Source organism: Trichogramma pretiosum, unplaced genomic scaffold (genome assembly GCF_000599845.2).
Source record: "Trichogramma pretiosum strain Unisexual culture from Peru unplaced genomic scaffold, Tpre_2.0 scaffold17, whole genome shotgun sequence".
Taxonomy (NCBI): domain Eukaryota; kingdom Metazoa; phylum Arthropoda; class Insecta; order Hymenoptera; family Trichogrammatidae; genus Trichogramma; species Trichogramma pretiosum.
In genome coordinates, this window is record NW_019641225.1 from 1970875 (window position 1) to 1993117 (window position 22243).

The following is a 22243-nucleotide window of genomic DNA, read 5'->3' on the forward strand; positions in this document are numbered from 1 at the left end:
GCTTGCAAGCACTCGCGACATCCCCCGAGCTTGCGTAGATACATAGTATATAAAAACAGCAACAAATCGCTACAAGGTACACAGAGAAAATTCTTCCCAGCCCCCAAACACCACCGTGCTGCCACTTGCTGCTGCAAAGAGGCAAGCAAAAGATGTAGCTCCGCTTGTCACCCTCCTCGAATTTATATATATATAAAACGTAAAGCGCGAACATAGAAAATCCACTTTTCGCATCGAAAAGCCCTCTGCTCTCTCTTTGGGTTTTGTCGGAGCTTTTGCGAGCTTGGCAGCCCCGTATAGAGCTGGTCTCTCTCTCTCCCTTCTTCTTCTTCTTCGTCGCCTGCGTCGTCCCCGAAAATCCCTTGCATAACGTCAGGGTTAAAGGAACAGGCGGAAGGGTTCGTCGTAGTCGTCGCTCGTGTTTTCTTGTGTACACGGATTGCGTAGTAGCTACTAGCTATGTTCCCTCTTACTCTCGCTCTATACTTAACCCGCAAAAGACAAAGTGCAAAGCTCCGCCTGAGAATCGCTCAGCTCGACTCTCTTACAATAACGTTCAAGTAGTAGTAGTGGCAGAATCGAGAGAGCTTTTTCACTCTTGACCTTTTATAAAACGTTTGATTTTTTTTCTCGTCTCTCTCTCTCTCTCTCTTTACACGCGCGATCTCCCAATCCCAGACAAATCGTCAGCTTCCATTATTCTAATTATTCATTATTAATCGTACACAATATATATACCAGCCGAATTTCGTTAATTTCTCTCTCGACTCTGCCGTTTCAATTCTCTCTCTCCACCGCGTGAATATATACCGATCTATTTACCTTCGCTTACAAAACGGGTCTCTCTCTCTATATACTAATGATAATTGTACGCCCGCAACCAAACAAATGAAATTCTCTCTCTCCCTCTCCACTACCCACCCCCGTCCGCCGTTCATCCCTTAAAGGTATGTGTATATCGCTCACGCACACGTTTACAAATAGACGTAGACGTATACGGTGCGGTGGCTCTTGTACACAGTGGCGAACTTTGCTCTTCGTATCTCCTATATAGTCATACACTTTAACCCCCGACTGCTGCTGCTGCGTGAGTAGATGCGTCTCTAGTCGTCGATCTTGCTCGCCCCCCTCCGAAAACTTCTCGAGTCGACTACTATGCGGCTGAGAGAGAGTGAATGTCTCTTTCTCTTTCGCGCGCTCCTCGATTATAAAGTTATGTGCCAAGTTGCCAGAGAGACAGAGGCAGCTTCGCAACGACGTCTTCTTCTTCGTTCGCTCTTCTTCGTTCGTTCTTCCGACAACAAACAACGAGAGTATTCGAGGGCGAGACAAAGGGAGATAAAGCGCGTATATATATAAAATAGCTGCTCGCCCGGCTTGTTATTATGATGACGACGTTTAAAAAGCTCACCTCTCGAGCCGTTAAAGTTTGTTTCCAAGCTCCGAGCTGCGGCTGTGTGTATTATGTAGAATACGTGTGAATTACAGCGTCAAGTTTTAACGACGGAAGACGACTGCCTGCCGAATATAAGAAGTGCGTAACGAACTCGTTCGAGAGGATCCATTGTGTCGCTCGTCCGAGGAATGAAAATTACTCGGCAGCTTTTATTGTACTCGGGTGCAGGTTGAATTTATGTCTCTTGAAACGTAGCTTTGATTTTCGATGGAACTTGACGCGATCTGTCGTACGAATTTCGAGAGAGTAAATTACCATTCACCGAGCGAAAATCATGATTTATCTTTGATACCAGGGGTAGGGTGCAAATTGGTGGTTCGTATCGTGTACCGAAAATTCGTAACGCCAATAACCGTCGACGATAACATACCCATTTGTAATACACGAAATTCATTCGCGGGTAGTGCAGAGCCTCAATCGGGGCATTTACCCTCGAGTTTGTGCGCGCGGGTAACGAAGAGCTCTACATTGTCCGGTATCGTTCGAGGCTTTAGCCCGAGCGAGTCCCACGTGGTAATCTACCCTTAACGAGCACGGGTACGAAGGGGACGTGGATAAAGGAAAAATTGACGCAGGGGTACGATTTACCACCGGCTCTGATGCGGTCGGGAATATATCCTGCAGATCGAGCCACCCGATGGGTATAGTATAATGTAATATCGTCGGCTCGCTGAGTTATCCAAGCACATGGTATTCTATGAATGAGCAAATATTTGCTCTTTTTCTTTTTTAGAACGATTCAAAGAACGATTCAAATTCGTATATAATGAAACTTTGTACCAAGGGTATGTATTACTTAAACCAACCCTATTCGTACAGGATCGCATTGCAAACGCAATCATCATCATTCGAAACGAAATCATCGAGGTGTGTGTAATAATAAAAAAGAGCGAGAGACAGAGCTGTTTTTCACCGAAAAAAAAAACACTCGAATTTCATATTTTGCAGCCTTTCGCTAAAGAGAAATACATACACGATGATGATGCATCGAAGCGCGCCGAGACCTATACACACACAAGCGCGCGCGTGTAATATAGCCAATGATAAAAAGAAACCGTTGCTCCTATGTACACGGGAGCAAGTACAAAACGCGCAGTGGCAGCAGCAGCATATACCCCGACAAAAGCGCGCCCTTTGATCTGTTTACACCCAGGTCGCTTTGGACAATTCCGCGGCGCGCAATAAAAAGACACCGAAAGAGCTAAAAGAGAGCGAAAAAAGTAAAAAATCGATGCTTTTTTCATTTCTCTCGGCGCCTCGCTGGGGCCATAAAGGCAATATAGCCCTAGCATCGAGTGCGTGTGCGTGTGCGTTTGCGACGTACACGCAGGGTGAGCGCGATTCTCCTCTTGTGCTAGTGTTTGTGTGTCCATTACCGCGATGATGCCTTTCTCTCTTCTCTCGCCCCGCGTGTACAGTAGTAGTGGTGCTCGTCTCGCGAGGGGGGTAAAGAATTTAGTGTATCGCGCTACGAGGCGCGTACCGCGTTCGCTCGAGGTCTCGGAGCGAGTGTAAAATTAAATGGACGCCGAAGTTACGTATAAACGGTGGACGGGGTAATGCAAACGAGGCGGCGAAGACAGTGGCAGTGATTCTCTCAGTTTTCTCTCTCGTTTGGCTTGCGCGTAAACGCAGAGTGTTTATTGCACACTGATAACCACGTAAGATTACCCCAACCCGCGAGAAAAGTTTCAGTTGGCCCTCGGTTCATGCAAGTGATTAACTCATTGGTTTCTCGACTGGCGATAATTATTTAGCACTGCCTACCGTTTGAGAACGCAAGGGTGTAGAACTTTTTCTGTCTGATAATCATCAGACATCCCTCGAAACGCGAGAGAATCCCGAAGACCGCTAATTATCACGATATTCGTCCCGGCAAAAGTACCGTATTTTTCACTGTATAAGTATTAGGAGCAGTATTGTACACGAATTAGAATGCTCTTTAAACATAATACGTATACAAAATGTTGCATATGTACTGATTGGACATTTTTTTGCCACTTGCGGATTCGCAACACTCCATCTGTTGGTGGCATCAACAAGCTCACCATCGAAATACGACTCACTTGATTGCGATAAATTTGGTGACAATACAAAACAACCAAGAACAACTGTAGTAACATCTGTTGCAAAAATAATAATGTTAAAGAAAAATGCAAAAAATTCAACAAAATTTCATGTTATAAAATATGCTTCAAATAACGCGTGTTACTAAAATAAAGGTCTTCGAGTAGTCTGTAATCCCTTAAAAATTTTCACATTATAAAAACACGGGCATGATGTTCAAACAAGAGGCTTCGTTCGCGATTGAAATTTTGGCAAAATAGTCGCGCACGTTCACATTTGTGCAATATTAGCCTGATACACAGCTTGTCATCATAAAATTTTTGAACCATTGTAAAGCCGAGGCAAAAAAAGTTGTACATTCATTTATATAGAAAAAAAAAAGTTGAAAGCAAGAAGTAGAGGGACGGCAGAGTGAGCCAATTTACAATATAGTTCCTCGCTTCGCGCGATCATTATACCAGTCGAGCCATTTTCTTTTGTTTACTAACACACGCAGCTTCTCCATATAATTTTGACTCTGTCCAAGACAAATTCGGGTATGGACCTCTTGGCTTCACGAGTTTCCACAAAACTAAGCTAACGTTATGTTACAAAAATAAAATACATTTTAAATGATCTTAAACTTGATTGTTTTCAAATTTTAGACCAATTTTTACCTCTTAAAATGCGATAAAATCACGTTAAACTTACACCACCAGATGGCAAGAATCTCAATATCTGTAAACCTGCAAGTGGCAAAGTAAAAATATTTACTTATAAGTCGAAGCAAGATACACTGTATGGTATTGTCTCATAGTTTACATGTATAGGGTAAATCCTTCAAGTTGATTTACAATATGTCTCAAAAAATGTCGAAAAAATTGTTTACTTTTAGTTACCATATGACCAACTCTAATGGCCTTTTTATGTCCAAGAAACTTTTTAGTTGGCCAAAAGCTAGCCGTAAAATGTTGAGCAGCAGATAATATAACTTCGAGCCTCTACCACTAGATGGCGAGTATCTTAATATCCCTAAATCTGCAAGTTGCAAAGTTAAGTTAAATGTATAAGTCGATTCACGTTTTTTTTTTGCTCTAGTATTCCATATTTGGTTTTAATTGAAAAACGAGCCACAAAAAGTCGAGAATTTCCAGCGAGATGCGAACCAAAAACAAATAAGGGAACACACCATCGAGTAAATTAAATGTGTCTTCGATACACACATTTTTATACGCTGGTTGTACACGAGGCGTATAATAAAGGAAGACATCGATAGGCCATTCGCAGCTCGGTGACTTTTTATACATACATATCCGTTGGCAGCTATCGCCGGAGCCAAAACAGGACAGCCCAACGAGAGAAATCCAGTCAACTTCTCCTTATCTTATCTCTCAGTTGTCGTATATACGTATATTTTCTCTCTCTCTCTCTCCCTCACTCTCCTGGGTACCATATCGACGTGCTAAACCACGTATACGAGGTGCTATCCTACGTATATAGCTCTCGAGGAGGGGGTTAAAGCTCTCTCTCTCTCTCTCTCTCTCTATTCTGTATACCATAGCGGAGCTTTAAGGCAAGAAAAACTCAGCGCGAGGTGACAGGTCAAACGAATTTATAGGCCTCTTACAAGCCCCGGGACTCGAGGAGAGAAGTCGTGAGAGCTCTAGATACGTCGAGGCTATATTACGTGTGCGTTTGTGTGTGTGTTTGTGTATACGCGTTGAGCTTCGCGCGCGCCGAGTTTGTGTACGGCTATACAAGGGATTGGTCTTTATATACGTATACCACCACCGTCGTATACGATACACCACGCGCAAAAGTCAAGACACAGAGAGAGAGAGAGAGAGAGAAATAGAGGGTGGGGTCGGAGGATCATTCTGTTCTGCCGCAGAAAAGAAAGCAAAGAAAATCGTAAAAAACTTTATGTAACCCTCTTTTCGCTGTGTATATCTGTAGCGGATCAGCGCGAAGATTGTCTCTCTCTCTCTTTCGGCGTGTGTTTGTTAGACTCGACGACTACGACTCAAGACGACAACGACGCGACGTGAACTGCTGTGTGCTACGGAATGGGGGATCGTCTGTAGGTAGGTAGCTGTTATATATGTATATACAGCTGTGGGGGAAAATGGAAGGATTTGCGAGGCATATTCCTCCCGATTCGTTCTAATTTAAGTTCCGAAGCTCCGAGGACGGAGGTAGGGAGTTGCTGCTGATGCTCACGTTGAAGGCAAACAGCTTGTCCAACACCGCCTCTCACAGTCGTCGTCGCTGTCGTCGTTATATACATACATTCGATCCTGCACCGAGAAGATCGAGCTTTTTTTTCTTCTTTTTTTTTTTCATCATTCGCCGCTCGAGGGCTGTTCCCTATACCGGTAAAATTGCTGCTGCAGGAGGAGGAGGATGAGGACGAGGAGGAGGGCTAGGGATCGTATTTTCCTACGCGTTGCTGCTGCTGCTGCCCGCGCGCGCCAAGCAGATTTGATTTATTAAACTACTCTTGTATAACGCGCTGTTTGCTGCTACTGCTGCTTCTTGAATGATGAAGATTTACGCGCTGTAAAAGTTGCGTCATGTATAGCTATATACGTACAAGGGATGAAATATCAGCAAACTCGGCGGCAACAACAACGATGTTATAGCGCCCGGAAGAACAGACGCACAACGACGAATAAGATGCTGATGATTCTTCGATTGAATTTTACTTTTTTTTTTTCACTCTTCAGATAATTCTAAACGCCGCCGCTGGCAGCATCCCTTTTCATTAACTTTCTCAAGTACGGCTGATCGAGCTTTAATAATGTAAATATATAAAATAGCCGAGATCGCTCGTACAGTCGTTTACTCGAGTTACCAAAAACGCGGCGCGGCGCGCAAATCGATATACATTTTCTTATAATAAATGGGAAAGCAGTGGGGGTCTGCCTCCAAAAAACTTCTGGCTACTTACCTCGCACGCGCGCCACGGCGCGTCTGTTACATGAAAAACGGACAGCTATAGTACAGTATATACACAATCGAGGTAAAAAGCCCGCAGCAGCAGCGGCGGCGCGTGGATACAGAAATAAAGAAGAAAACAGACCTGACTGCCCAGCGGTGTATATATATAATACATTGTGAGTCTTTATAGCTATAGACACATCGAGAGAGAGAAGAAGCGCGCACTGATTGCGAACTAGCCGCATCAAAGGTCATTCTCGACTCGGTGGTTGGTTGCTTGTGTACACTATACGCTGCCCGCTTGTGTCTAGATGTGTGTTTGTGTGCGCCTGTGTCTAGATGATCGAGCGTTAATGGATAGCCCATTGAAACGTGCACTAGCCATCCGTGTATAGATATATAGAAAGGGTGGGTTTGACTGAGCTATATAGCTCTCGAGTCTCGACACCAGCAGCAGTAGTGGATGCCTACTGTCCAAGCGAGTCGCTATTCTGTTGATTGAAAATTTTGCGGCTGTATAGACCCGCTGCTGCTGTTGTTGCTGCTGCTGATGCTCGTGGCTTTTTGCGAATTAAACGCCCGCAAGAATAGGACTCGCTTATACCCCCTACTGGTCCGTAATGGCAATACACCCAAAAGTATGACCAGTACTTAACATCTTGATGATTTTCTGTTTTTTTTTTCATCTTAGTCTTCTTTGCGCTCGTCCGTTTGTATACATTACGTATACAGTATACACTCGGACCCTTTATATAAATTTTCGTATATAACTTTGAGCTCTCAGAGAAAGAGAGGGAGAGAGAGTAAGAGAAGTTAAGCGAAGCGCTTGGAATGAATTAAAGGCTAAGTAAGTATATATAATACGACGTAAACTTCGTTTCTACATTTAAGATTCTGCTGCCACTACCTTGCGCGAGAGGCGGCTCCCTGGAATAAGAGGGGGTCCTCTACCTTCTTCCCTTGAGCGAGTTCGTTGCAGCAGCAGCAGCAGCTAGCTCGAGCTACTATCTGCTAATTCGCTCCGGTGTATATAGCGCGCCGCACATCCCTTATCTCTCTCGCTCCTCGACTTTTCAAAGCCAAAAACCCGCATCACGGAACGTTACGTCAATGAGCTAGCTCTATGCTGTATATATATATACTCGAGTTTAACAGTTTTAGCATTATACACGTTATACACTATAAAACGCAGTTTGAATTCCGGCGCGGAGGCGGTGGGAGGGAGGGCTAGGGTAATAGATGGATAGACATAATTCTCGCGAGGAAAAGAGAGGAGAAGTGGCAATTTAATAAGATGCGCGCGTGAGCTTGCAAGCAGTTGATGAGATTTTACGCTAATGATCTTTCGGGTAATAATTATATCGTGAGTGGAGAATTTTATAAAAATGAAATCATTTTTCAGGGAGCATGAACCATGATTCTGTTCTCGATGAATTTCGAAAGTCGCACTCGATACGTCGCACCTCATTTTCCCTAATTCAGCGACCAATAAATGATATGACTAAAATTCCTATAAGACTAAAATGATAAAAAAATTTAATTAATAAAATTATCAACGTGACTGCCATAATTATTTTACTACTCTGTTTAACTTCAATAACTTTAATAACATTTATTCGCATTTAATAGCACGCACTGTATTAGTTTGGGTTCTGAGATACTTTTTTATATTCGTAAATTTTTCACCGCATAAATCGAATATGAATATGAGTTCGCATGTTTGAGTCGGCAAATTTTGCGCCTGGATGAATGACGTTTTCATTACAATTTCTGTGTAGCTTAAACGAATGCCTTTGTATATCACAGTACATTGAGAAAACAGTAATTTGAAGGTAGAGGGGGAACGATTGGCCCAGAAGCTATCGCAAGCAAACCTGAGGTCTTCTCGCAAATAAGCATGAGTAGTGCGTTCAGTCGCTATCGAGGAGCGAAATTCCTGCTGCAGTGAGTAAAGCAAGTGTTTATGAATTTGTGAAATCAAGGTTAAGTGTTGGCTGCTCGAGGCGATTAACCTCAAAAATTTTCTCAGTGTACATCGTAAAAATTCACAGTGATTTTACATAAAATCAAGCGAGTAATGGAAAGTAGTGAGGACATAGTCAGGTAAAACATTTTTTTTTGCTTGCTATATTTTTTTAAGCGATCACTTAATCAAATTTGAAAATTCTTCAGGGTAAAGGAGGAACCTAACGATACTTGGACAGATGCAGAACACGGTTATAGTATCGGTTCGCTGAACGTTTACGAAGCCAAAAACTTTCAAACATTTACGTTACATAAGCCATCGGTGAGTTGGCGATTTGAATTACGTTCTAATTTATTCGAGTATCAAAGTCTGTAGCAAACTTTTCATTTCAGGCAACTCACATGCACGAGGTTATGGCGTTACAGAAAAATTTAGATGAAAAAATATTCATTGTTGTAGAGTGCAAAGATTTTAAACCCGAACTACCGTTTCCATCGACAAACATCTGTAAAACTGAGGATCAAAGTTATCCATCTGAAGTGAAAGTTAAAAAGGAAATTGAGAACAATCTTCCGAATGATAAAGAAGTGATAATTTTAATAAAGAAAGGATTCGATTATGAAAATAATTGTCAGTTTCTAGAAAAATCTCCATGGGAGATTGACAAATATGCCATTTGCCAGCCGTCGTGCACATACAAAAGTAAGCTCAAAAATCACATTAATGCAAAACATGATCAACATAAACTCTTTGGGTGTGACATTTGTCAAAAATCATTTGGACGAAAAGGCAACCTCAATGTTCACATAAATTCTGTACATATTCGTAGCAAACTCTTCGAATGTGATATTTGTCGCAAATCATTTAGACAAAAAGGTACCCTAAAATCTCACGTAAATGCAGTACATAACTGTAACAAACCCTTTGAGTGTGGAATTTGTTATAAATCATTTGGTCGAAAACATTCTCTTAAAACTCACATAAATACAGTACACAATCATAGTAAACCCTTTGAGTGTGATATTTGTCACAAATCATTTGAACTATTTTTTCACCTCAAAAGACACATTAATACAGTACATAATCATATCAAACCCTTTAAATGTGACATTTGTCACAAATCATTTGGACAAAAATGTACTCTCAAACGTCACACAAAGTCAGTACATGATCGTCGTAAGCCCTTTGAATGTGAGATTTGTCACACATCTTTTGGACGAAATGATAACCTTAAAGGACACATGATTTCAGTACATAACCAGAGCAAACTTTTTGAATGCTAGATTTGTCGCAAATAATTTTGATACAAATCTCTACTTAAACATCACAAAATTACAGTTCATGATCAAAGGAAACCCTTCGAATGTTAGATTTGTCACAAATCATTTATATACCAGAATATACTCAAAAGGCATATTATGACAAAACATGATCTTCAAAAAAAACAATAAAATATTTCAAACTGTACTAGTTTATTCGATTCGTTATTCATGGTGTTAATATTAAACCTATCCTTCAAGATTTTAATCGTCGGTACTCACTTGCCATGCATGTAAAAATCTGGGCCTCACAGCAATAATTATTCATCAACATGTTTCCACAACTGATTTTCATAAACATAACAAATGTAATCGTCGATAAAAAATGATAGAGAGTTAAATTATTTTGTAATTATCATTTAACTGCCTTAGGGGTTTGTAGACACATTCAAATCGAAAAGTAGTATCTTTTTTTTTAATTTATGCTTTTATAGAATGATTCGATAATGATTAAATAATTTGAAATGTCTTACTTCAGGTATCGTGTGCTTATGAATAAAAAAAATCTCTAATCACGTTTCAAATTTATTTCTTTTGGTGCCGAAAATATACAAGATTTTTGTTATATAATGTGATATATATAACATGATAAAAATATACAAAATTATATGTATGTGTGTGAGCAGTTTCGTTGCCTTTTTGAGTCGATAGCTATGGGGTCAAGTCGTAGAGCGACAGTCTCTTGCGGACTCGTCGTTGTCTCGTTCCTTTCTCTGGCAATCTGCTGACATCTCGAACGAAAATCGTTTTTCGAAAAAAATGTCACAATTCTTAAGCAGTTGCTACGGTCCATCTCTCTAATTGTTCTCTTTTGTTTCCATCTAATTCAAAATTTCGTCCACGAAAATAAGCATGGCCTTCTCCATGGAGTCCAGGACAATAGTCTCGATTTCATCGGGCAGGAAAATGTCGTGGAGGTTAATTCGGCCCTTCCATCCTTTCAGTAAAGTATCAATTTGATCGATAAGAACGTATCGCTCTTCTTTTACCTCCCAATTGACTTGTTCTCGTAATTTTATTAGCTCCAATTTTTGTGAAAAATCTCCACGATATTCATCGAATATTTCGTCGCCTTCGGCAAAGTAAGTTTGGCAATAAGCTGCAGAAATAGCTTCATAATAATCGGACATTTTCCCACGCACTTGTATACACAACTCTAAATGTGTAAAAGATATTTTTCAGTTTTTTTTCAGATTTTTCACGGAAATCACTTGCCCCTGTCAATACGATCTTTCTCGTGTTAATTTCTTCTTTTAATTATTTTCGCCCTTTAACTGCTCACACTGCGGCGTCGTAACGCGTGCCGACTGTACACATGCAACACGGCGTGTAAAAATGAAAAACGTGGGCGAGGCGCTGCGAGAGATGCGAGAAATTTTGGACCGTTTTGCTTCCACGACGTCACCGCGTTACGCTGACTACTGCGATTGACTACTCTTACGCCTCTCGTGTTTGGATCGACGTGTTGTCAACAAAGATCGGTAACGATCCCAAAACGTGCGCGCGATTTTTCGTATGGTGGGAAAATTTTCTAACTGTGAGAGAATAATTTTGAATTTACTTATTCAAATTATATATAAAATGAGCAACAGTAAATAACGTTGGAAATGGCAAAACACTGTAAACATTTTTATCGTCACGAGCTCGAAAATAATATACAGAGGAGTCAATCACCCCTGATTGGTAAAATTTGGATCAGCATGTAATAAAAAAAATATGCACCGGGTCCGTAATTGTGACACTTGTAAGTTATTAGTTTTGAATGCAGTGTTACATTTATACCTTAAAAATCAGAATCAGCGTGTTTGGAACATAGATCAAAACACTCAGAAACAAGGAACAATCTGTATAAGAGACGAGGCTGATTTAAGAGAGATTACACACATTTTTTTTTTGTCGATTCTGCCACTAGGAAAATTTTAATCGTCAACACCTTTACTGCGGTGACACGCTTTAGGACTGTTGTCACTTTTCAAGAAAAGGATCATACTTGATGCGCATATTTCGTTTTTTGAACGTGACAAAATTATATTCAAACACACATCGTTATTCAGTAAATAACTCCAGGGAGGATATATCATCGAACAGGCGCACTTCGATAAAGAACAAGAAAAAAAAGAGGGAAAAATAAATGAAGTAGCAAAGTACACCCATAAGATCGTTGATATACAGGTGTAGTGTTATTTCGAAGAAAATAAACAAGCGTCGCGCGTATAGGTATATATACTATATACAATAGCTCACAAACAACGACAAAATTAATTGGCTGGAAAAGCGCGTATATATATATGTGTATAGGCAAAACGAGTGTCGTATTTATCCAGCAGCCTTATTATTGCCCCCTCTCTCTCTCTCGTTCTATATCTTTCTCGCTCTCGCACTCTTACACGCGCGAGTGCGCATTTAATACGACTCCCGAGTGGCTTCCTACGCTATTTACCAGCACCACTACTACTGCTCCCTATCAGCGACGGTAAACTGCATATACATACGTACGTACATCCACGCACACACATACACATAGGGAAGGTACAGCGCGACTGTTAATCGATGATAAATGCCCGAGTCTCGCAGTAGTATATAAGTAGATGCAGTGCGCCGTGCATGTGCAGCTATATACAGCCGCGCTGCAGGCAACACAGAGCGAGAACGAGAGAGAGAGAGAGAGAGAGAGAAACCAAGTGCGTATTGCACTTCATTAAGGATAAGGTACAAATACAAACAGGCGGTGCGTATATATATACGTATGTTTATAGCGGGGGGATGCTCGAGTGCGCTACGTGTACAGTATATACGTAAGGGGGAGACTTTGTGTGTCGTGATTTTCATATACTCGACCGCGCGCAGCAGCAGTAGTGCCAGAGCTATAAAGCTACTGCTGCTGCTGCTGCTGAGTGCTTACCGCTGAAATGAGAAGCAGCTCGGCGCGCGCGCCCATTGTAATAAAGCGATGTGTGATAACGCGCGGCGGCGGTGGCTCGCTCATTCGTAGCTGGCGTTCATGCGGACGGATAAAAGATGGAGAATCGATGCACTCCGTTTTCTATTTCTTTTTTAACTCCGTACGGTTTTGTTTCGTTTTCTCTTCTCGACTGTGTTATATATAATGGTCAAGAGTATATGCGCGTATACGTTGAGTAGGTGTAATCGATAAAACTATATCGATGATTATGAAACTTTTTACAATAACTTTTAGAAGAATTACTATGCAAGTATCGAATGATACTATGTTCACTACGAAATGTTACTGTAATCATTAGCCAACAAAACTCGGTGACTTCGTTTAGGTCAATGAAGCACCGATAGATGGCGAAGCGTGGATTTTCGGCAGAACTCGCTAGTGGCCTATCTTTGAAATTACTATAATATATGAGAATTTTATCTGGATTTAACCAGGGTGTCGTTAAACTGCTACGAATTAATATTTTTGAGCGTGGGTTAGTAGCTACAGGACACACGTATAAATGGCTCTTACACTAAAAATCAAGAGAGAATCGTCAGAAAATGAGCCGCGGCGCGTTATACGTATACACTACGCCCGAGAACTGCCAATTTTCATTAATCGAGCTAAAGTAATAATCAGCATCTCTATCTCTCGTTGCTTCAGCTGATACAATACCAATAATAATATATATATAGCTTCTCTATCTCTGCTACTGCTGCTGCTGCTGCTGTTCGCCCGCAGTCGGCGCGCGGAAACTGCAGCACAAATCCCTTCGAAAACAATTCATGGAAAATTATCGCTCGCTCGAAAGCTCGTCGGATATACGCGCAAATTGGAATAATCATGCAGCGGCAGCGCAACACACGCGTAATGTATCAAACAATTAACAAAAGCAATCACTCATCGTTCACGGGTCGGCAGCAGCGGCAGCATAATATAATCAATCAATTCAGAAAGCGTCGTATATGTAATGTACCGATGTCTATCTCTCTGCCGTACACTTATATATGCGCTCTCGCTCGCTCGCATTTTATGTATTATATTATTGTACGCCCTATCTCCAATTTAACATTCGCTGCCTGCCTGGTGCCTATGGCTTTTATAATATACCTCGAGGCGCGCAGTGTATCATACACAATACATCAGTGCTCTCGATTTCAAGAGTCGAGCCAAGCTGAGCAAGAGAGCCGAGAGAGAATAATAGCCGGTCGCGTGGCTCTCTGTAACTCTAATTAAAAGCGTTAACGACAACGACAACAACAACGAAAAAACTTTCGGACCGAGTTGCTGGAAAAAAAAAGTTGCCCAGATTTTTGTGTAACGCATACAGACACGCGACGATCTGAAAATTTTCTTAACGACGTAATAGTCCGTGCGCTGCGTAGGCTCGAATCGTTATTATTCGCTCGAATAAATACACACATACACACAAACACGTGTGTGTACGCGGGGTGCTCGTATATAATCACGATTAATACGAAAGAGAGAGAGAGAGAGAGAAAGCAAGAGCAGCGAGAGAGGATTACCATCGCGTGCAAAGAGAGAGAGAGAGAAGCGCAGGGGTGTTGAGTAGGAATGATGTTGCATTATAAGTCTATTATTGTATAATAGGCCTAGTACTGCCAATGCTGCATTTTGACTCTCGTCGACGCGCTCGCGTAGGTATATAAAAGATAATCGGCCGTAATTTCATATCAATTTTCCGATCGACGAGTCGCATCTCGTGCATAGCTGCTGCTCGGTCGAGTGCGAATCGTCATCGTCATTTCGGGAACAAAACCTCGGATGTCACAGCCTCGACAATCGTACCCGTATACATATATCCTTTAAGCGTTTTACACAGCTCATTTCACGGCTAATCGCCTCGAGATGCGACAAAGAGGAAGATGTCTTTATTAAAAATGCGACGCGTCTCGAACGATCGTTTCTTCGTCGTTATTCGAGTTGTCGCTTATAGCTGGCTAAACAGGAAAGATATTTAAAGTAGCGGCGCATTATCGTACGGTCATTTAAGGATTTTTGTATGTTATAATAGGCCGCGCGGAACGTGTTTCGGCACGACGACGATCGTCGACTAAACTTTTCGACTCATCTTCGCCATATTATGTCTATATAATCCTTGCCTTACACGCACACACACACAAACATCCAGGGAGAGAAAGATCAGAGAGCGGCTTACATAATCCATCGGCCCGGCGCGAGCGTCTTTGAGGAAAATGTTGCGTTGTGTGTATCATAATACATAAAAACCTCGTCTCTCTCTCTCTCTCTCTCTCTCTCTATATTATGCTCGCGGCGCTTCATAAAGTATAGTAGGTAGCGTGCTCGAAAAAGCGAGAGAAATAATACTCTCTGTACGAAGCGATCGCACGCCCTGCAGGGGGTGGCACGTTGCTGCGGCACTGGCGGCGGCGGCGGCGGGGAGCTGCACTTCCGATTGCCGCTGCCCGCCCGGGGCACTATTAGCGTCTAATTAAGTGGATTAGTCGCAGAGGCTAAAGCTGCTTATATACACGCGTAAATATTTTGCACGCCGAGAGATCGTCGAGAAGCTGCGTATTCCCAAGGACGTGAGGATGTGTGTGGGTGTGTGTGTTATAATATGCGTAACGCATATAGTTCCTTGTGTATGTATTGTAATGAAAGAAAAGGAATGAGCCGCGTGGATGCCTGGAAGATTTTTGAAGCGGATCTTCGTTGGGATTGTTAAGTGACGAGGTGGAATGTGTCAACGTTCGTGTATCGTTTTGGTTAATATATCGGAGAAGTAAGAGGGACAGGAGACTAGTCTATAGTCGAGTAAATATTTGTCTCAGAGTAACAATTCAGGTTTATTATTAGAATGATATTAAAAAAAATTGTTCAAAACTTATAAGTCTTCAGTCCTTTAAGAACGATATCGATGGATTTGTTGATATTTTTATTTTCTTTGTTGAATTTACTTGTCGTGATACTTTGCAGTTGAAGCTGCCTGTAGTCACTGCTTCGATATTAATTTTTGGCTTGATTTTCCAATTTAATATAATTACTTTATTCATGGCTGGTACCACTTCAAACTGTATCGATACGTGACGTTTGAAATTACTAATTTGTCATCGTGTCCCTATGCATATTCATGCGAAATTAACATTATTATATGCATCGTATCTACATATGCATTTTAAGATTTTTCAGTCTTTTTAGTTACTGCGATGCGAAGATTTGACGTGCATATTCAGATTACCCTTATGCAAAAATTTCTTGCCACATATATTACACGAATGATTGATACCATTGTGAAATCCTTCAATGTGGACTTTGAGGTTATCCTTTCGTGTGAATTTCTTTCCGCATATATTACATGTATGCTTGACACCATTATGCATTATATCGACGTGGTCTTTAAGTTTATTCTTCGTTGAGAATTTTTTTGCGCATACATCGCAAGAATGTCTAATACCACGATGCTTCGAATTTATGTGGATCTTGAGATAGCTTTTTTGTGAGAACGTCTTTTGGCAAATATCACAGGCATGTGTGGTACCATGATGAATTACATTGACGTGATTTTTAAGATAACGCTTTGTTGAGAAATTCTTTTCGCAAATATCACATTTATGAGTTATTTTGTTGTGCACTGAATCGATGTGTATTTTGAGATCATACTTATATGGGAACGTCTTTCCACATACATCACATTTATGAGTTATTTTGTTGTGCACTGAATCGATGTGTTTTTTGAGATTGCCTTGATTAGCAAATGACTTTCCGCATATATCACATCTGTGGGTGATACCATCATGGACTGATTCGATGTGACGTTTAAGACTTGGCTTATGTTTAAATGTCTTTTTACATTTATGACAAGGAAAAGTAACACCTTTAGGCCTCGTATCAATGCTTTTTCTTAATTTCTTTTGCCGACCTAAATCGCACTTGTCATTTTTTACCAAGTTATCTTCAATTAATTCTTTTTTCACTTCTACCACGCCTTCTTTTTTTATATCTTTTCCTTCTGCCCAATCACTGTCCATAACTTGCAAATAATTTGGAGAACCATCTTCAATTTTCAGCAAAGAATTCAACTTGGGCTTCTCGTCCTGACATTCAATTTCAATTCTCACATCATCCAATTCCATTTCATGAGTTTCGTCATATTTTTGAAGCCCGTAGGTCTATCAAAAGATTGAAGTAATGTGAAAAATAGCATGATAGCTATTGTATAAAATTATTAATTCTTACCCAATTCTCTTGCACAAATCTAGAGGTCCGAAAGTTTTGGATGGTGGATGTCTTTTCCGTTATTCCGTGCTCATCATTTTCTTCAAATGACTCGTCCAAGGACTCCTTTTTGATTCTGGAATATATCCAATAAAAATCAATTTTCATGTTAAAATATTTTTATGCGTTCATTAGTTCAAAAATTACCTCACGGGACCGTTAAATAAACCGAAAGATTCCATGTTATTCTCATAGAACTCAGTTGGATACTAATAATTTTTCTGTGCTGATTTGAAATTCCACACGAACTCAAATAAAGTTCAATAATATTTACCAATCATGATTTGAAAATGTATAATAGTCAATATAGGAACAGAACAAAACTAAGTTATTATATTATCGAAAGAATCGTCCGCACAATGATCAATAAACATATCATACAATTAATTGTATCATTTTTATTCCCTCAAAGTGTTTAAAAAATGGCTGGTATTTTGGTACTATTGAAATAAATTTTTATCTTAGTTATGGTAACTTTCGTTTGAGAGTATTTTACTATCGGAGTGTTTGGTTTTTCATGTCAAAGTTTTTTGGTGTATGCTATACTATACTTCGTTTAAAAAGAAGTAAATTGTTTTGTGTAAATTAGCCGTGTTAATGGTTGAATACACCTATTAGATGTAAACATAGCTGGATACATTTATCGAAACATTTTGCTTCGTGGGTATTTTAAATTGCACATATTTTTAACATAAATCTTCCCGCATTTACCTGAATAAATGGTTCTTTTTAAATTATTCTGTCATTCTCAATGATTATTTCTTATCGTAAATTTTTTTTAAAACAACTGTACAATTAAAGAAGTTTTAATATTACTCTCCGCACGATTAATAAAATATTACGATCTTCAAAAAATACTTCTTCTCGCTTTCATTTTTATAATGCGCATTCGCTCGGAATGATAATAGCGCATTACATGATCTCTTATATTTGTGAGGTGCACCGTGCGCTGATTTTGGTGCGGCACTTAGCACAAGTGATGCACCCGTGTCTTCTGCAGCCAAGTCCGAGTGTGCTGGGGGTGGTTTTTGTTTTCATCGTCGCAGCCATTGTGCGTACCAGCGAACAATTTCAAAACGTCGCGATGCGAATCCTAAAATTACGATTAACAGTGACTGCACTAACGAGTATGTTTTTGCTGCGGTTCATTTGGATAAGGTTATTTTTTCGATTAATTTTTTTAACAACAAGAAAAAAGAGCTTAAGTAAAGAATGATGTCAATTTACAAGAAATGGACAAATCGATGAAAATTATTGCACTCGAAGTGTTGCGAGCCACTGTCGAGCTGATAAACTAATTGCATTTGTTTGAAGCGTACGATGTTATTTTTCCGTTGCTGACCTTTAAATAAATTGACCAAATATTTAACAGTTTATGATTTTTTTTTCACATTTGATGTGATGTTGGTTTTGCGAATTGTAAATTGAGTGTAGCTGTATCGAGTTTTTAATGATTCTAATTTTTTCATGCATATAAACTGATTAATTTCAATTAGAGAGATTTATAATATTATTAGCATATTACTTTGATAGAATATTTGAAATAAATTAAACTTTTAATTTCTTTGACATTTTTTAGCTTCTCTTTATTAAAAGCTATTTCATTAAGTTTAGTTTCAAATTTTTCATATTTCAATACAGTTTAGAAATGTAATTACTACTTGATTAAATATAACTTAAAATTTGCATCAAATTAACATGTATAGTATTTGAAATAAAATTATTTAAAAAATTAAAAAAAAAACTGCAATACAATCCTTATTTAGTGTGCATTAGAACATGTTTATACACACTGCTTCAATATCGAGTTTAGGCTTGTTTTTCTAATTTGATATAATTTCTACTTTCCTGGCTGGTACCACTGCTAACTGCATCGTCACTTAAAGTTTGAAATGACTAATTTGTCATCGTGTCCTTATACATATCATGCGAAATTAACACTGTTATATGCATCGTATCTAGATATGCATTTTAAGATTTTTCAGTCTTTTTAGTTACTGCGATGCGACAATTTGACGTGCAGATTGAGATTACGCTTACGCAAAAATTTCTTGCCACATATATTACACGAATGATTGATACCATTGTGAAATCCTTCAATGTGGACTTTGAGGTCATCCTTTCGTGTGAATTTCTTTGCGCATACATCGCAAGAATGTCTAATACCACGATGCTTCGAATTTATGTGGATCTTGAGATTGCTCTTTTGTGAGAAATTCTTTTCGCAAATATCACATTTATGAGTTATTTTGTTGTGCACTGAATCGATGTGGATTTTGAGATAAAACTTATATGGGAACGTCTTTCCGCATACATCACATTTATGCCTGATTTTACTGTGTACTGAATCGATGTGAGTTTTGAGATTATCCTTTCTTCTGTATATCTTTCCACACTGATCACATTCATGAGTTCTTTTGTTGTGCACTGAATCGATATGGATTTTGATATTATCCTTTCGTGTAAATATCATTCCACATAGATCACATACATGGGTGACACCATTATGGATTGAATCAATGTGTTTTTTGAGATTGCCTTGATGAGCAAATGATTTTCCGCATACATCACATCCGTGGGTGATACCTTCATGAGCTGATGCGATGTGACGTTTAAGACTTATCTTATGTCTAAATGTATTTTTACACGTATGACAAGAAAAAATAACACATTTAGGCCTCGTATCAATGCTGGTTCTCAATTTCTTTTGGCTACGTAAATCACCTTGGTCATTTGTAACTAAGTTGTCAGCATTATCTTCAACAGATTCTTTCTTCACTTCTACCACACGTTCTTCTTTAACATCTTTTTTATTGGTCCAATCTCTGCTCATTTTCTGAAAATAATTTTCAGAACTATCTTCAATTTTCAGCCAAGAATTAAACTTGGGTTTCTCTTCCTGACATTCGAATTCAATTGACAAATCGTCTAGGTCAATTCTACGATTTTCGTCACATTTTTGAAGCTTGTGAGTCTGTCAGAAAATTTAAAGTTATGTAATAAAAATATCATGACGATAACAGCTTTATAAAATTATTAATTTTTACCGAATTCTCCTGCTTAATTGTAAAGGCCTCAAAGTTGTGGATAGTGGATGTCTTTTCAGTTACTTCGTGCCCATCATTAACTGTAAATGACTCGTCCACGGGCTCTTTTTTGATTCTGGAAAATATCCGATAAAATTAATTTTCATTTCTCAATATTTGTATGCTTTCATTTGTGTAATAGAAATCACCTCACAGCACCGTTGAATAAATCGTAGGATTCCATGTTATTCACTTAGAATTTCGGTTGTGACTGATATTTCATTTAGTAATACTCACTAACAGAACTCAATAATATTTACTAACTAAGATTTGAAATTTTAAATTGGTCAAGATAACATAATAGAACACAATTATTTTGTACTATTAAAGTAACTTATCGACGCACGAAAAGTATGTACATCTCTAAATACAGAAAATTCTATGCTCAAATAGCATGATTTAGTTTTTATACAGCTAGCTCAAGTTCTTGCGATATTGAAATCGATCATTCATAAATTTCAACCTAAGTTATAGTTTAATCTCGACGACCATTAATTTCTACCGCAGCTCTTTCAAATCACGTAATTCTCGTCGATTACAATTTTCCATAAAAAATAAAAATACATATAAATTCAAAAAGTCAAGTACTTAAGCTTCAACGTGACTCATTCGAGATTAATTTATTCTCGAAGAACGAATCGATGGGTATTATTACACTCGCAATGTCGCGAGGCATTGTCGGAGCGATAATCGAATCGGATCCATTCGAGACATGTACGAGGGATATCGTTTCGTCGCTGCCCTCGTCAAGTACACAAGCTCACAATAAATATATAAAAAAAGGGGCACGCAGAAGAAAAAGCATAATGCGTGCATATTATTATGCGTGCCAAACGTAGAAATGCAAGTGCGATAATCGCATTTTGTCCGATATCCGCAGGATATACACTCCTTTTCGTTCACTCGTAACTAGCATTAAAAAACAGAAAATAGAACTATGTACGTACAAGCGCCAAAGCTCTTTAGCTGCCTTTATAAGTATCGCTCATAGGCTAAAAATCTCTCTCTCTCTCGCTCGCATGCATTATAATAAAACGCCGCGATTTTCCCTAAACAACCCGTCGTGAGCAGGCGCGCTTCAATCGTGTGTGTATGTGTAGATGCCTGCCGAGCCATGCACTCCTCGACGAGCAGCAGTAGCAGCTCGTCTACTGTTACAGACTCGGCGACGGCCCGTTAAAGCCCCGACGCACGGAAACTCGACACTATTATACTTTGGTTCCTATTCTCTCGCTCTCTCTCTCTTACTCGATTCGGGCGCGCTCCGGGTTAGGCATCTGTATATATTCGTTTATATGCACACGTATCCTAGAGGCGACACGCGTACACTACGACGACGTCGACGAGAGCCAAACGATCAGTTTCAAAATGCTATACGCGTATAATAAGTATACGTACACGAGCATTGTGTGCGTTTGCGCGCATTATAATAATGATTTGTACTTGTATAATTTCGAAGCAGTAGTTCGAGTCGTGGACGCTCGTGTGAGCTCGACCTGCGCCACATGTATACGTGTATCACACATGTGTGCCTAGCACACGATTTAGGGCATTAAAGTACGCATATGAACGTATTACGTGAACCGAGTATGTACACGCGCGAAAAGGATGTTGTGTGTACAGACTTCATGCATGACATGTGCGAGGGAATATGAAATTCGCCCATGAATATTTTACATAATTGCCTATTTTACGGCTTATTGCATCCTTCCCCCTTCTGGAAAAACTCTCGACTTACATTATATAATTCTTCGATCAGAAATCGTACTTGAAAAATCTCGATATCTAACGTTTACTCTTAAATTTGCAGGAGGGGATCATCGATTAACGATGATTAAGGATCGGTAATGCGTGCACACTCACAACACAACGCCCACCCAGTTGGATATTTAATAATAAGGGCTTGCGAGCGCGCGCGCGCCCATAGGTCCATTAGCACTCTGCACAAGGGTAAAATAGCTGCTGCTGCTGCTGTTACAGCACCGAGTCGTAAAAACAAACCACCCACTAGTGGCGGTGGCGACCATACGACGACGACGACGTTGTGTGTGCAGGGCAATTTTCGGCTAGAGACGAGCAGCGATCTTAATCGAAAAGTCCTGTATAGCGGCGCGTTCGGGAGCCACTAAACGATTTATATGTCACCTACCGCCTATCTATCATACAGAGAGACAGAGAGAGCGACGCGAACCCCCCTATATACTATATACACTTCTTCGCTGTACA

At 39.8% G+C, this 22243-nt stretch overlaps 3 protein-coding genes across 3 annotated transcripts; 1 reads left to right on the top strand and 2 right to left on the bottom strand.

Moving 5' to 3' along the window:
- The first annotated feature begins 8360 nt into the window (after positions 1–8360).
- Positions 8361–10226, top strand: LOC106649099 (zinc finger protein 90-like). The gene is made up of 5 exons (XM_023458168.1): positions 8361–8545; positions 8615–8729; positions 8801–9397; positions 9660–9773; positions 10206–10226. Exons 1-5 carry the CDS (start codon positions 8520–8522, stop codon positions 10224–10226), a joined length of 873 nt encoding a protein of 290 aa, XP_023313936.1. The 5' UTR covers positions 8361–8519.
- A 5385-nt stretch (positions 10227–15611) lies between these two features.
- Positions 15612–17156, bottom strand: LOC111693503 (zinc finger and BTB domain-containing protein 17-like). Its single transcript, XM_023458217.1, has 3 exons — positions 17079–17156; positions 16893–17007; positions 15612–16825 (listed from the first exon to the last, which is right to left on the bottom strand). Exons 1-3 carry the CDS (start codon positions 17111–17113, stop codon positions 15851–15853), a joined length of 1125 nt encoding a protein of 374 aa, XP_023313985.1. The 5' UTR covers positions 17114–17156; the 3' UTR covers positions 15612–15850.
- A 1597-nt stretch (positions 17157–18753) lies between these two features.
- Positions 18754–20208, bottom strand: LOC111693497 (zinc finger imprinted 3-like). The gene is made up of 3 exons (XM_023458196.1): positions 20167–20208; positions 19979–20093; positions 18754–19905 (listed from the first exon to the last, which is right to left on the bottom strand). Exons 1-3 carry the CDS (start codon positions 20199–20201, stop codon positions 18922–18924), a joined length of 1134 nt encoding a protein of 377 aa, XP_023313964.1. The 5' UTR covers positions 20202–20208; the 3' UTR covers positions 18754–18921.
- Positions 20209–22243: the final 2035 nt, after the last annotated feature.